The 14,039-nt window shown below is 41.2% G+C and overlaps 1 protein-coding gene across 1 annotated transcript in view; it reads right to left on the bottom strand.

Annotated features, from left to right (window-relative positions):
• Positions 1 to 14,039, bottom strand: part of FSTL4 (follistatin like 4) — a 1,082,354-nt gene that overhangs the window by 22,555 nt on the left and 1,045,760 nt on the right. Inside the window, exons 13-14 of the mRNA XM_075601182.1 lie at positions 7,089 to 7,238; positions 3,028 to 3,135 (exon numbers count right to left, since the gene is read on the bottom strand). Of these exons, the coding sequence (XP_075457297.1) occupies positions 3,028 to 3,135; positions 7,089 to 7,238 (258 nt within the window). The remainder of the gene's footprint in view (positions 1 to 3,027; positions 3,136 to 7,088; positions 7,239 to 14,039) is intronic.

The following is a 14,039-nucleotide window of genomic DNA, read 5'->3' as shown; positions in this document are numbered from 1 at the left end:
AGACTTTTCACAGTGGAAGTCACAATTTTTCAGCATTAAAATGGAAATAAACAAAGCAATGATAATGTGTGCATGTGCCACAATGAACTAGAAAAGACAACAACAATGCTGAAATATTCCTTGTCGTGCGAGTTCTCAAAACAGGGTTTTCTGTGCGGATATGGAGCTTTTGCTTAAGCCCCTTTTCAATATGCTGAGAAGTTGTCTTTCCCTTGATCAGAAAGATTACAGCTTCATTGAAATTAATTTAAATGTATATGAAATGTTCCCAAGCAAAGAGAAGATGGTTTGAAGAATATGAGCTTTAGGATCTTGAAGATGTGTGTTATGGTCCCTAGTGTGTAACTTAACTCATATTGGGCTGGAGAGTCTGCAATAGAGATGTGTGAAATTTTCACCAAATATTGTGAACCAGATAAAATGTGCCCTTTTTTCAACAGAAATGGTCAAGTTGTGCCAAAATGTGAAAAGCTTTAAAAGCTAATGTGCATTGGCACTTTATATACAGCATTTTTTGTGAAAGTTGGTGAGTCTAGCTTAATAGGGTGAATTGATAAAATTCTGGTGAAATTGCTATAGAAAATGGGGAAATTCTACCAATATTTCACTAATTATTAAGCAATATCACTTTCTACGAAAATTTTATGGAAAAACAAAAAATGACGGCAAAGATGTTATAAAGCACTTTACAAAATATTTGCACACATCTAGTCTAGAACACTGCATGCCAGTCCCATCCATCCTCTGCCAAATCTTCACTGAAAACCAGAAAGGTGCTCTATGACAAAATACAGAATTTTGCTCAACACACAATCAAACGCTCAAAGTAGGGAGCCCCAATAATTATTAATAATGGTCCCTACAATATGTCTTTCCCAACATCATGTTAAGATGAGTTGTCTAGTTATTGTGCTGGATTTGTAGGGGGCTGGGAAAGGAAGCATTAAAAATGAGCACGGTTATCCTAGTAAGATTCTGTCATTTTCCTCTTTCCTCATGAGAAGAACGGTCAAATGGTCAGGTTTGTTTTGTTCTGACAAAGTTAATATATATATATAAGTCAATAAATATTTTTTTTTAGTCTATGTATTAAAAAAAGAGTGCTGTCTGCCTTTAATCCAAGTTACAAATGCTCTTTGTATGTTATATTAAAGTCTCAAAATATTGAAAATATTTATGTAGATCATCTATATTCCTGAATTAAGATATACAGGAATCAACATCTTTATTTGTGTAATGAAGAAAGGAGACTGCACCAATAGCGTGATGGATAATATTGCAGCAAGGAACACAATCAAGAAAAAGTAGTCCTGGAAAAGAATATTATAAAATAAAAACACTAACTTAGTGAATAGATCCATCTGCAGATAAATATCCCTCATTACTTCATGGTTACCATCTCTAGCAATGCTTCTATGTGTCTCCGGTTCAGTTTTGCAGTTGTCTTTTCATTTCCAAATATGTTTCCCTTTTTTCCACTAATTGCAACAGTTTTGAACTCTTCCAATCACGATACACCAAACATATCGTTCAGTCTTACATTTTCAACAGCTCTTTGCATCCATTTTCAATTTAACCACATTTTATTTTTAGCATTTTAACAAATTCAAGGGAGTAGAGATCTTTTTTCACAAAATCACCCAGCACATGATATATTATCCTCAAACCATGTTTGTTTATTATCTGCCCACGACTTTTTTTCTGGCTGACAGGGAATGTGACAGTCAAATCCCTGATTTATAAGAGAAGGAGCGGCTCAGTGAGTAAAGACACTTAGTTTGCAGCAGGGGAACCTGGTTCAATTCTCAGTGTCGGCTCTTTGTGACCTTGGGCAAGTCACTTTATCTCCCTGTGCCTCAGGCACCAAAAACATAGATTGTAAGATCCATGGGGCAGGGATCGTCTCTGCAAATTGTCTCTGTAAAGTGCTACGTAATACTAGCAGCGCTATACAAGAACAAACAATTATTATTATTATAAAAATGTATTACATTTTGTGCAATTCTGCCAGTGGAACAATTGCTATTGCGCAACTGGTTTAAACCATCTTGGTCACAGAACTGTCAATTAGGGGCACAGGCTAAAATAATACTGTTATCGGTTTTATGGATTAGAGATGTGCAAAATATGTGTACAAGGGCATTTGTTGTGTAAGAAAATTTTGCAAAATCAAACACTCGTAAATATTCAACAGAATACAAACCTTGAGATAGAGAAAGAATCTCTGTGGAATTCATCTCCCTCCTTCCTTATATATCACTGACATTAGTTAACCTATTCTACTTCTAGCGACAACTAAATAAGCCACACTTTTTTGAGACAAGCTCCCCAAACTAAGAATGCTTTGATAATGAATGATTAACAAAAACAGAAAGGCTCAGCGCAACATACAAAGTGACACAACATATAGTACAATACTTCAGTACTTCATACTGATATTGAAGGATTGTTTTGCTTGGAAAGTGGGTGATTTCAGCTTCCTTTTCTCGACAACCACATTGAGTCATATATCTCACAAACGGAACACTTTTGTCACTAAAATGCATTCATATATAATTTTTAGGTACACAATTTTTGTATTCTTATTGAATATGGTGAAAGTACTGTTTTGTATTGTTACTTATAGTCTCTCAGTCATTATAATAGCCTTTCTACAGTGCTCATTTATATATTATACTGTATTTGCATATTGGAAGTATTTGAAAAGAACAAAATAAACTGCTAGATTAATAACACTTTTCACACAGTTTAGACTGCTGACTGAACACTAATGAAATAAGTGAACTAGAAGGAAGTGTATATTTCTGAAAAATCTTCATGAACCAAGATATTTGCACATATCTAATCTGGATGTACTTTTGAGGATACAGTACTATACTTAATCCTAAATATTACCAAGATTACCAAGAATACATTTACCAATTACCAGGACGTTATTTAGTCCAACCAACTTGCCAATTTACTTTGGTTATATCTACAGCTTGTCAGATATTCGATACAGTAAATGTTTACCAAAATCCTGCTTACCTGCAATGTTGGATGTGATTTGTTTATATCTCCCCAGCTAAGGATCCAGACTTGGTCATGTGATTTGTCGTAAAATAATTTGGCTGGAAAGGGATCAACATCTATAGACTTTAAAGAAGCACAAACAAAAATTAGAAGCACATCGAAAAGAGCTAAATCTATTATTTCTAATTTGGAGCTAAGTAATGTTCAGTGTATAGTTTTTAATATGGTATATAGGACAAGGTTTATATTATACTGCGATGGCCATTTTGTTTTTTAAATGCAATATTGTACAATGGTGAAATACCACTTCCAGAGGTAGTTAGATCTTACTTAATTATAAACTACATTTCATAATATCTAATGGAGTAAGACATGGATCAGAAAGGCCGAACAAAATGTACACAAAATATTATATTTATTTTATTTCCACTGTATAGTTTTTGCTTTGTTTTTAATTTTTACGCATATGTAAGCTTAATGAAGCCAATACGGCAACTACTAACATCACTATGACATATTACAGATGTGAATCCAAGGTTAATGTGGCTAGAGTGACTCATTCTTCTTTGTTACATAGTCATGTGATAACTATTACAGCAATCTCATAAATCAGAATGCTAGAGGAAGCTATAAAGTGAGTCACAGAAATGCAGAGTTTCAATGATCAATTTTCAAGTATAGGGCTAAGTTAATTTTGCCTTTTGCTTACACATTTGCTAAATATGAGATATTTGGCATATAATACAGATCACAGAAGCTGAAATATAAATGTTTAACCTTTGGGTTCCGCTGTTTAAGTCAAGACCAAAAACCACAGATTAACTTCGTTACATATGTAAGATATACATTTGTCTCTCAAAATTAGGAGTAGTCCTGTTAAGAATAATCTCTATGCCTGCGGCAAACTCACTGAAACATGATGAGGTGGGTCACAATATTCTAGAAGTTACAGGTAAAGAGTTCTAAGATATATTAAACTCTGTATATTAAATCTAAAATGTAATAGTTCTGTCTGTGGGCTCTAAAGGAATCGACCGTTTTTTGAAGAGAATAACTGCATTTCCGGAAACATTTTGCGACAATATGTTTTTGTGTGTTAATCATATTTTTCTTAGTAAACAGGGGTCCAAGGACTCTAAAGGGAAGCCTTAAACTATCCTTGATGGTGGCAGCGAATTGAAGTGTAGTGTGATGGATTGGGGGGTGGGGGAGATATAGCTAATTTTAGGGACCCTATAGGGAGATAAGCGAGGTAACCCTTGTCGCATACACAAATCATGTGCTCACAAGTGTGCCTTACGTGACAAAGACTTAATTAAATAATTGAAAAACAATTGTTTAAGTTAGCTTAATTAGATATTTGTTGCACGTAATAGACTAAAGGGGGTGGGGGAAGTCAGTACGCTGCAATAAGGTTTCAGATCTTGATCTAGAGTTAACTGCCACTCAAGGGCCATTAACGCTGAATGAAACACTGATACGAGAGTTTAGTAAATCTCGCTATAAGTAGGAAGATAATTGAACAAATCTGAAGCATTTTTATTTTACAATTCTTTGATGTAAAAGTATTTTGCTCAAATTTTGTGTGCATTAAGATTGCAATTTGGGGGAATGAAGAAGTTACCGAATGCATTTTATAATGCATCTGTTTTTATTACATTTTGTATCTCTGTGCACATTTTCCTGTACAATGTATCTCCTTTTGCATCAGAAAATTCACCAGGCTTAAATTAGCATAAATAATGTGTATTGGGTATAAAAGACTTTATTAACACGTTTCTTATATTGGACACAACTACTGTGCGCTAAATGGTGCAATAGTTCAATGCATATTTCTCTTGATACATATGTAATCTCCACTAGGGGTTAATAATTTAGTAAATGAACCTAATATGTTTAACATAGAACATAAAATTCAAGGTTGGCCAGTGACCTAGTAAATATTAGACACATGCAACTCTGTGCTGGTGTATTCTTGCCATAATCTTTCAATTTTTTGTCCTGGATCACTTCAAATTAATTGCCAATACAATACTGTATATAGTTGAAATGACTGATTGGGATAAGTACAGTGGTAATTACATTAGATACATTTTGAAAAAGGGAGACTGTCATGTTCTCCAATTCATCAGATGCTATAACAATGACCAACATATATTGAAGTTACATCTCTAGTTATAAAATGAATGAGCTACTGTGACGATGGGGAGGATTTGGCCCGGGATTAAAGGGGTTACACCTCAATTGGCCACCCTCTACCCTCACCTGGGAAGCAAGGGGTTAACTGGACTGAGGTCCAGTTATGTGTTTTTACCTCGCTTCAATATCCATATGCTTATTCCCCTGTGTAACTGTATTGTGTTATCCTAGTGTTTGCACCCACACATACACTAGGGTTGCTGCGGGAGGGAAAGGGTTAATGTTAAAACAGTGATTCTAGCCCTTTGTTTAAATTCCCCTCAAAGATGCCTGCCTACTAAATGCAAATGGTCAGGAGAGCGACCAAATGGGTAGGAAGCAGCCCCTGATCAAAGGCTACCTGTTTGCAGGAAGCTGGAGTGGATTGTGAGCGTTATAACTCACACTTACAAACCATAGTATCCTGCCATGTGGTAGACTGGCCAAACGCCTCTGATTTAGGAGTGGGGCTACAGAATGAGTGACCTTATTAAATATAAGAATATTATGATATGTCCTCGGCTGAACATGCTAAGAGTTACATATGTGTATTCGTGGGACCAAGCCCCAACTAACGAATACAGACACCTGAGGTTTAGCCGGTTCGAATAGACAGATATTAATATCTCTCTTCATTTTAATATTACGCTAATATTTAGTCTCGTTGGGAGCGTCATGCGTTCCGGAATGTATTAATATGTCTCGCGTGCCGGTAGGTATCACTGAACTGAAGTTATGAAGTTATTTAGATAAGAAAAGCAGTTTTTAAACGTCGTGGGGTAGGAGGAGTTTTACTCTGAGGAAAACTGTCAACCTCACCACTGATTTATGAGAGGGGCTGGGTTTAGGTTGTGTTCAATGGGAAATAATGGTATAAGAACCAGGCTCAGCCTATGGCTATTGTCTTTCATGTCTTTCGTGTTTTGATGATTATGAAGATTGCTGTATGAACTGCCAGTCCAGATGGGACTGTTTCATCATTTCCATTTTAAGTAAGTGTCCATATTTTGCCTGTTATTTGTATATCTTGTGTGTTCATCTTTATCAAGAAATAAATTATATTTTATCATATCTAAGTCTCGTACCAGTTCAACCCAGTTAAATATATATATTTTTTTGTGTATTGTTAATAGCCTGTCGCAAAGCTCCCGTCACAGCTACTATTCAAGTTGAAAAGACAGAGGGGGTTATGCACTAAGCAGTGATAAGTGCTTTTAAGTGAGATAAAAAGCCATTATAGCGTGATACTGCCTTCTGTGAGATTCACAAAGCAGTGATAAGTGCTTTTAAGTAGCCATTATAGCACGATACTGCACTGTTATCACTGCTTTGTGAATCTCACAGCAGGCAGTATCACGCTATAAAGGCAGTTATCTCACTTAAAAGCACTAATCACTGCTTTGTGCATAGCACCCAGAAAACCCACTTATCACTGCTTAGTGCATAACCCCCAGTTTATTTAACACAAGAGAATTAGGGGGAAAAAATTGATAACAGAGTAATAATAAATTGCATTATGTTGAAAATGAAATGGTGATTTTTTTCATTGAGAAATATGAGTCTACTTGTGGTGCCTTCCCAATCGAAGTTAGGGTGTGGTAGCAGGTGCTATATCAACTTTATAGCTTTTCCCAGACTCATGTTTAAAAGGGATCCATGCTGCTTTCTAAAGTCACTGCTTCTGCATTGGTATTGTAATGACAAAGTGAAAACAATTATTATTTGTTATTGTACTGTATTTATTGAAAGCCTCACCCCAATATCCTGCCCACGTATCCTTTTTAAAGCAAAAATTAAGGTCTCTCTCTTCATCCTCTACATGCATCTATCATTGTGCTTTGTGAAATAAAATGCCTGCATATCTAAAGATACCCTCCATACATTTATTTAGAAATTACCTGTTTGACTTTTTGCATCTGGATATCAATGATCAGAACTCTATTCTGCTTGGGCTGAGTCACATAGATGTATTTGTCCCTCACATTGGTAGCTGAAGCCCACATACATGATTGATCTGATTCCCCTTCAACTCGTAGACACATCTCTTCCTAAGAGAAATATGAATAAACACACATTTTAGTAACCTGTTCATAGAAATTATTATAATTTGACTCACACAAATAATTACACACTGTATAAGTATTTCTGTTGAAAACCGCATTGATCCCTTCCACTGCTGTTGTGCATTACTGATTGACACCTTCAGTGCTGCAGGAGCCTGCAACACTAATTGTGGATCTGCAATTAATATAGTAGTGCAAATACAGTATGTTTAATGCAACAACTCTTTTGAACAAGGAGTAAAGCTACAGTACTGGATACTACTGTTATCAGAGTCGTAACAGAATCAGAACAGAAAGGGATGGCTTGTTTGTAAAACTGATCATTCTTTTAAAATAAAAGATGTGTTTGTTTTGGTTCATACATTAAATAAATAAACATATTGGAAATGGAAATCTTCGCTGGAAAGCAAAATAAAGATTTCCATGGAGAAATTATATTCCGAAATTAAGATGGAGTTCTAGATAATACAATAAAGTATTTAGGGGGATATGCATCAAATATCACAAACTGAAATATTACTTTAAAAAAAAACGGGTGCAAATTCCAGCATTTTGACATTGTCACTTTGCTCAAATTTTAGTCCACTTGTGCTAGTGAGCATTTCAGAGAGTTAAAAGTGAAGAAAGCAGCATATTACAATTAGATGACACAACATTTGTATTGTATTTATACTAGGAGCAGCATTCCCTTCTCATTGCATTAGATCATTCCACTCGGTTCAGGTGGCGTTAACCTCAGCTACAAGGAGAACTGTGGGGATTATATACTGTAAGAAAAAAACATTAACAAGTTACATACATATGCAGCTAGCCCAAATTGAAGCACATGAAACATTTTGTCCAGTGTTTTGGAGCAAATTGCACCATCATTACTGTGTTAAAATAATAATAATATGTTCTTGTATAGCACTACTAGATTTGCGTAGAGCTTTACAGAGACATTTTGCAGGCACAGGTCCCTGCCCTGTGGAGCTTACAATCTATTTTTTGTAGATTGTAGGTTTTGCCCTGAGGCACAGGGAGATAAAGTTGCATACACTCGTTGCATACATGGGAACTTTTTCCGGTCGAATCCACTGACGTCACTGAGTTCTCGCGGTATCTGGAGCTGAGTACTCACTGTGTGACGCAGGATTGAGAGGAAGGCGGCGTCCCTCATGTTCCCCGGGCTCCGGAGGTGTCCATAGAGGCTGCTGCAGTGTACCTACACCGGACACTATACCAAAGTCATCTGCTACCGGGTTCCTGCGTCTGGCTGGCTGAGTTTTACTCAAAAATGCTTTTTATTAAGCTATGTTTGTGAGTGTGCATTTTTAAATCCTTGACTCCATAAATATATTGTTATACCTTTTAGGCTATGAGTGCGCCTGTTTTTTCTGTGTTTTTATATATATATATATATATATATATATATATATATATATATATATATATATATCAATGGTGTATAAAGAACCAGCAACTGTGTGGCAATTGCTAAAAAAAAAAGTCTTGAATCAGCATGCTGATGCAAGTGATAAAATCACACAGTATTAGGTCAAGAAACCAGCAACTACATACAGTATGTTCCAATTACCAGACAGGTAACTTTTTGTAGGTTTCATTTTCAAGTGTGCTACCTAACTCAGAGCTGTTATTATAGCTAAAGAGAGAGATGGATCATGACATTAGCTTTTACAGTGCTGGGGAGTGCCAGCAGACCCTGGCAATTCTGCGTCATGTGATTGCTACAAGATCGACCACATGACACAGCTTGTGCCGTGATGCTGGAAACAGAAGTGGCTTTTTTGATCACAGCCCAATTTGGCTCTAGAAAACAATAAAGGTTAAATTATACATGATCATTATGAATCTTAAGGAGAGACAGCTGAATCTATGCCATGGATATTTGATTAATTGAAGTGCATGGATTTTTTTAATTTTTTTTTTAGATATTATGACTGAAAGGAAGGTGCCAGCCATTTTAGCCCTGGGTCTGTCTTTGTTTATGCTATGGTTTTCAAGAATACTTAAAAATCTCACAGCAGTACTGGAAACACAATTTTTTCGATGTTTTGAACCGTCATTGGAGTTTTTACATATTAATGGTAAACCTGCTTAACAGTGAGAGCAGGATGGGATAAGCACCTAGCTTCCGTTCTGTTAGGAGTGGATTAAAAGAAAATAATGCCCAATGGAAGAGTTGTAAATAATTTGGAACCTAGCATTCTTTAAAGTAAAAGGAAGCGTGGATTCTAAAGATGTGCGTATGTCTCCAAATGTGGTTCCCAAAAATGTTCATGTAGTTTCCTGTAGTTTTACAATCTTCATGACATTTCACATTGTTTAGGCAAAAAAGTTGGCAAGAGGGTTGGAGAAGCTGCCGATAAGCGGCGAGACGAGACTTAGAAAAAATAATGATATTTTTACACATATATTTTAAGCATGGGGTCTTTGGAACTGACACGTATTGCTTTGTAGTTGTGATGCTGTGGTCTTGAAAAGTATGAGTTTTAATAAATATAAGCATTGAACTTTGACACATTCTATTGTGTCACCGCTTTGGTTATGAAGGTGTTAAAGCTATAATATTTACATACAGTTGCACAATTCCTATATTTGTAATCTGGTTGCCAACACTCAATGATAGCATGTTTATATCCAAACAATGACATTTACATGTGTAACGGCTGGACCCCCCTTGTCTGACCCACCCAATCTCACATTGGCCCATGTGGTCTAACCGGTCCCCATTACAAGGTCGTGTGTGGTGGTGCACCTGCAAGTAACAGGACTCCTGAGTCTCCCGCTTGATGGTATTAGGGGATGTCATCAGGACAGATAGCTGAGGTAGTGGGTACGAGTCCAACTTACTTCACGTGCAGCGCCTCCACCTCATCAGGGTCTATGCTTCCGCAGGGAGATGGTCCTGGTGAGGAACTCCTTCTCGGTGGTGACCGCCACTGCAGAGTAATCTCACACTCACACAGTGGGGGTTTCTTTGAACAAGACATCTTTATTGTATGCTTGGATGTAGCAGACTGCCCCATGCAGCTGCCGGCTCTAGCCACAGTGTGGCTTAGACAGACTTGATTGGTCACTCTGCTACCGCTAGTTACAGCACTAGGGTCACAAAAGTATTCCTCCAATCCCTTATGCAGGAAGATACATTCTCCCAGATGCTTCTCTGCCAACCTTGCAACACTTTACAACAACCACTAACTGACAGTGTTGTGCCCTTTATACGTCAGGGGGCAGTCGCATCTCTGATGTCACTATCCAGGGACTCAGAGCATACAGCCACTCCCTTCCCTACACAGGGCACCACACCAGGGTGTTAGGGAAAACCTCCATAACTACTGCTGGCAGGCCTGTACTTACCAGGACTTACTGCCAACAGGGAAGACGTATGCAGTCATTATTATGCATGGCTACATACTCCCCCTGGTTAATACCCACCGTCCCGGCTGGGACCTAAATTTGGTGTACCTTGCGCCAGGAAACACTGCAAAAGAACACACAAATTACATAGCAAACATCATTACATGAACATAATAATGCCAGCCCATTACACTCACTGACCAGCAGGGAGCGCTAAAGAAAACAACAGACCACTCTATTGGTTAATCAATAATAGTGCCGAGGATCTGGCTTCTTCACCTCCCGCCCCGCGGCATCATGCACAGTCACGCTGTATTCTCGTGGTACCCCTCGCTCATTGCAATACACCACTTTGTGCATATACACACTGCGTCCTATCTTCCAGACCCGCATCAGTTGAGCTACCCTCTGCTCGGCCTGTATCCCTTTAATGGCTCCCCCTTTCTCTACGATATAGTACTGTATATCATTCTTAAGCCATCTCTCCCTATTCTCCTCTATCTCTCTCATTAGAGGTTCCGGGACATACGGGTAATCAAGCCCATGTGACTTCCTATATTTGGCCGCAATAGCCCGTTCAGCTCGGCACACCCTGGTCAAGCTACTTTGGCCAGCCGCCCCGGGCAACACCCATGACAGGGGCTCATGGGTCTCTACCGGGTCATCCAACCCTGCGGACCCCTTAGGGATAATAAGGCCTGCCTGGATACGATCCCACCTTACTCTTAGGGCCCTAAGATATGCCTCATCGTCGAAGTTACCAACAGCCCACCAGTGATCAACCACCCCCTCCCTCTCTAAGATAAAGCGGGTGCGGTCGAACCAGGATACATACCCCTCATACAATGGGGCCCACCATCTAGTCTCCTTCCGTTCTTCGGAGCTATGGTCTATAGATTCTTCTAGGGACTCCTCATCAGGCCCCCCAGAAGATACCCCGGACGTACCCTCAGATCGCTCAACAACCCCTTTGTACGGTACGGTGTTTCTAACAGTAATACTCAGTACACTAGGGCAATTACTAGATACCGACACTTGTCGGGACATCCTCCCTCCTCCCTCCGACCCATCATCCGACGTTCCCAAGTCCAGGCTTCCAGTCCGATCATCAGAAGGACCCCGTGACTCCCCGGACAATCCTAAGCTGGAACTGGACCCAAACAAAATAGTGACGGGTACAGGGGCTTTAACTAGGGCCTTGGGGCTAACCTTGGGTGTGGACGGGGTTTGGGGACGGGACCGAACAGTAGGCATTGACAGGGTTACGACCTGCTCTCCAGCGATACCTGCCTTAACGTCCTTGCAAAGTCCATTCTTGTCTCCATCAGCGGGGCTTCTGGTTCTGCAACTCGAACGCCCACTCCCCCTGGTAGTAGGGGATCGTTTTCCGCTGCTCGACCGCAGAGGCGCCACCATCTCCCACTCGATGCCGCTCTGGTCCTCCGGAACCACCTCCGCACACGCATGTGCTGCGACGCCATCTTGGGGTGGATCCCCAATCGGGATCTCTTCCTCCACGAGGACATCCGCCAACGCCCTTCTGCTGCGCGATCCAGTCTGGCTCTGGACTCGCTCCTCCGACTCTTCCATCCCTTGTTTCTGCAACAGGCACGGTGTCTTAGTACCTCACAGGATCGGGGTGGATCGACCTGCGTCCGATCCACTAATCACCACGGCAGTGGGACTCCGGCGATCGGGTGGTCGCGGTACTGGAGACACTCGACTCCGTGTCTCCACACCACGAGGAATCTCATCCCTCCATGGCGTACCAATGGTATGACAGTCTCGTCTGATGACTGTCTTACTCGCCAGCCTTGCGCACTCCTCGTCCGAGGATTCTAGCCTGCAATTCGGCCGAGGCATCCCAGTAGGAGACCGGCAATGGGCTCCTCGGTGATCACCTCTCCGCTGGCTGGATTTCTCTGTCGGAAGCACCAGAGCTGACTCCGTCTCCGCGGGACTTGCACTCTTATTCCAGAGGGCTCCCGGCTGCTCTTCTATCGGCATCGGAACATTTCCGGTCACTCCCACAGCTTGCACCGGTACGAATGTGGTCATGGGCCACATATACTGCAGTCCACAGTGAGGGCATCGGGCCTCGCTGCCCACGGCTCCGCCCGGCAGTCTGCACTGCAGGCAAAGACACGCCACAGTCTCCACACCCTCCACCCGGATTATCAGGAAGCCTCCTGGAGCTGAATAAGGGTGAGTGGATATCACCGGACCCTGGTCCACTTTGTCAGCAGCTTCAGCCATCTTTACCAACGGAGGCACTCGTCTCAGAGGTCTATATTGGTCAATGGCTCTTTGCAACTGAAAGGCATGGTTGGATGTGGCAACCCTTCCTCCCATCTTCTCTGTCGACATCCGGTGGAACCGCAAACCACTCCCCCTGGTTGAAACTAGGGGGATGTCTCGTAGACTTGTAGGCTGACCCAGCACAGGTGCGGAGTGAGTCATAGTCCATGAGGGCGCGGCTCCAGCTTTCGCGCCAAACTCCCCATCAGGGTGGAGTTTTCTCGTTGGCGCCAATCCTGGCCAACAATTAGCAAACTGCAAAGTTGCAAGACTTTCTGCAGCCTGCCCACGCGGTGTCCCGGGAACGCGGGAACCGCCATCTTGGTAAGTATTGTCTTTTGTTTCCTTGAAGGCAGCGTCTGGCTGTTTGTTAATTGGGATATAACAAAGTCCATTTCGTTCCTCCCATCGGATCACACTGTCATGCTCATTATTCTCAGGGGTATCATCCCGAGAACAAAAACATGATAAACACGGCGCAGCCACGGCTTTCACGCCATTCCACAACAAACTCACAAAAGTCTCTTCTGTAGCTTGTTCTTCGTCCACGCACAGTTCATATGCGTGTTCTTCCTCTGACCGCAATCCTGGACCTTCTGCTCTGTGCAGATCCTCCATTCTTGTGGTTCTCTCTCCCTGCCATCCTGGACCTTCTGCTCTGTGCAGATCCTCCATTCTGACGGGTCTCTCCTGATCGTTGAACACCGATTTCCTGTACATGGAGCTCCACTCTGCGGGGCAGCTACCACATCCGTACAATAAACATGCCTTGTGCACCACCTTGTGTACCTAATGTAGATCTGACTCGTGTTTGCACTACCTCAGGCTAGGCTCACTCTTTCTGTGTCTACTGTAACACGTTCCTCCAGTCTGTGCTCCTTGGTAAGTGATCTGGAATGGAGACTAGAGTACTCTGGCTCTTCCATGCAGTACCTTGGGCGTCGACCTACTTTTGGCTAGCCTAGTGCGGACCCTTCCAGAATTCCTGCCCTAAGTTACCAGTTTACCCCTTCAGGCGTCCCCCGCTAGCGCTACCTCAAGGCGACTAGAACAGCAATAGCCCCCTGCTCCAGACTCACTAACCCCTTACGGATCCCAAGGTGTCTTTGCGGCATGCAGCTCCAGCAT

Source organism: Ascaphus truei, chromosome 5 (assembly GCF_040206685.1).
Source record: "Ascaphus truei isolate aAscTru1 chromosome 5, aAscTru1.hap1, whole genome shotgun sequence".
Lineage (NCBI taxonomy): Eukaryota > Metazoa > Chordata > Amphibia > Anura > Ascaphidae > Ascaphus > Ascaphus truei.
This window is presented reverse-complemented; position numbering and strand designations above follow the sequence as displayed.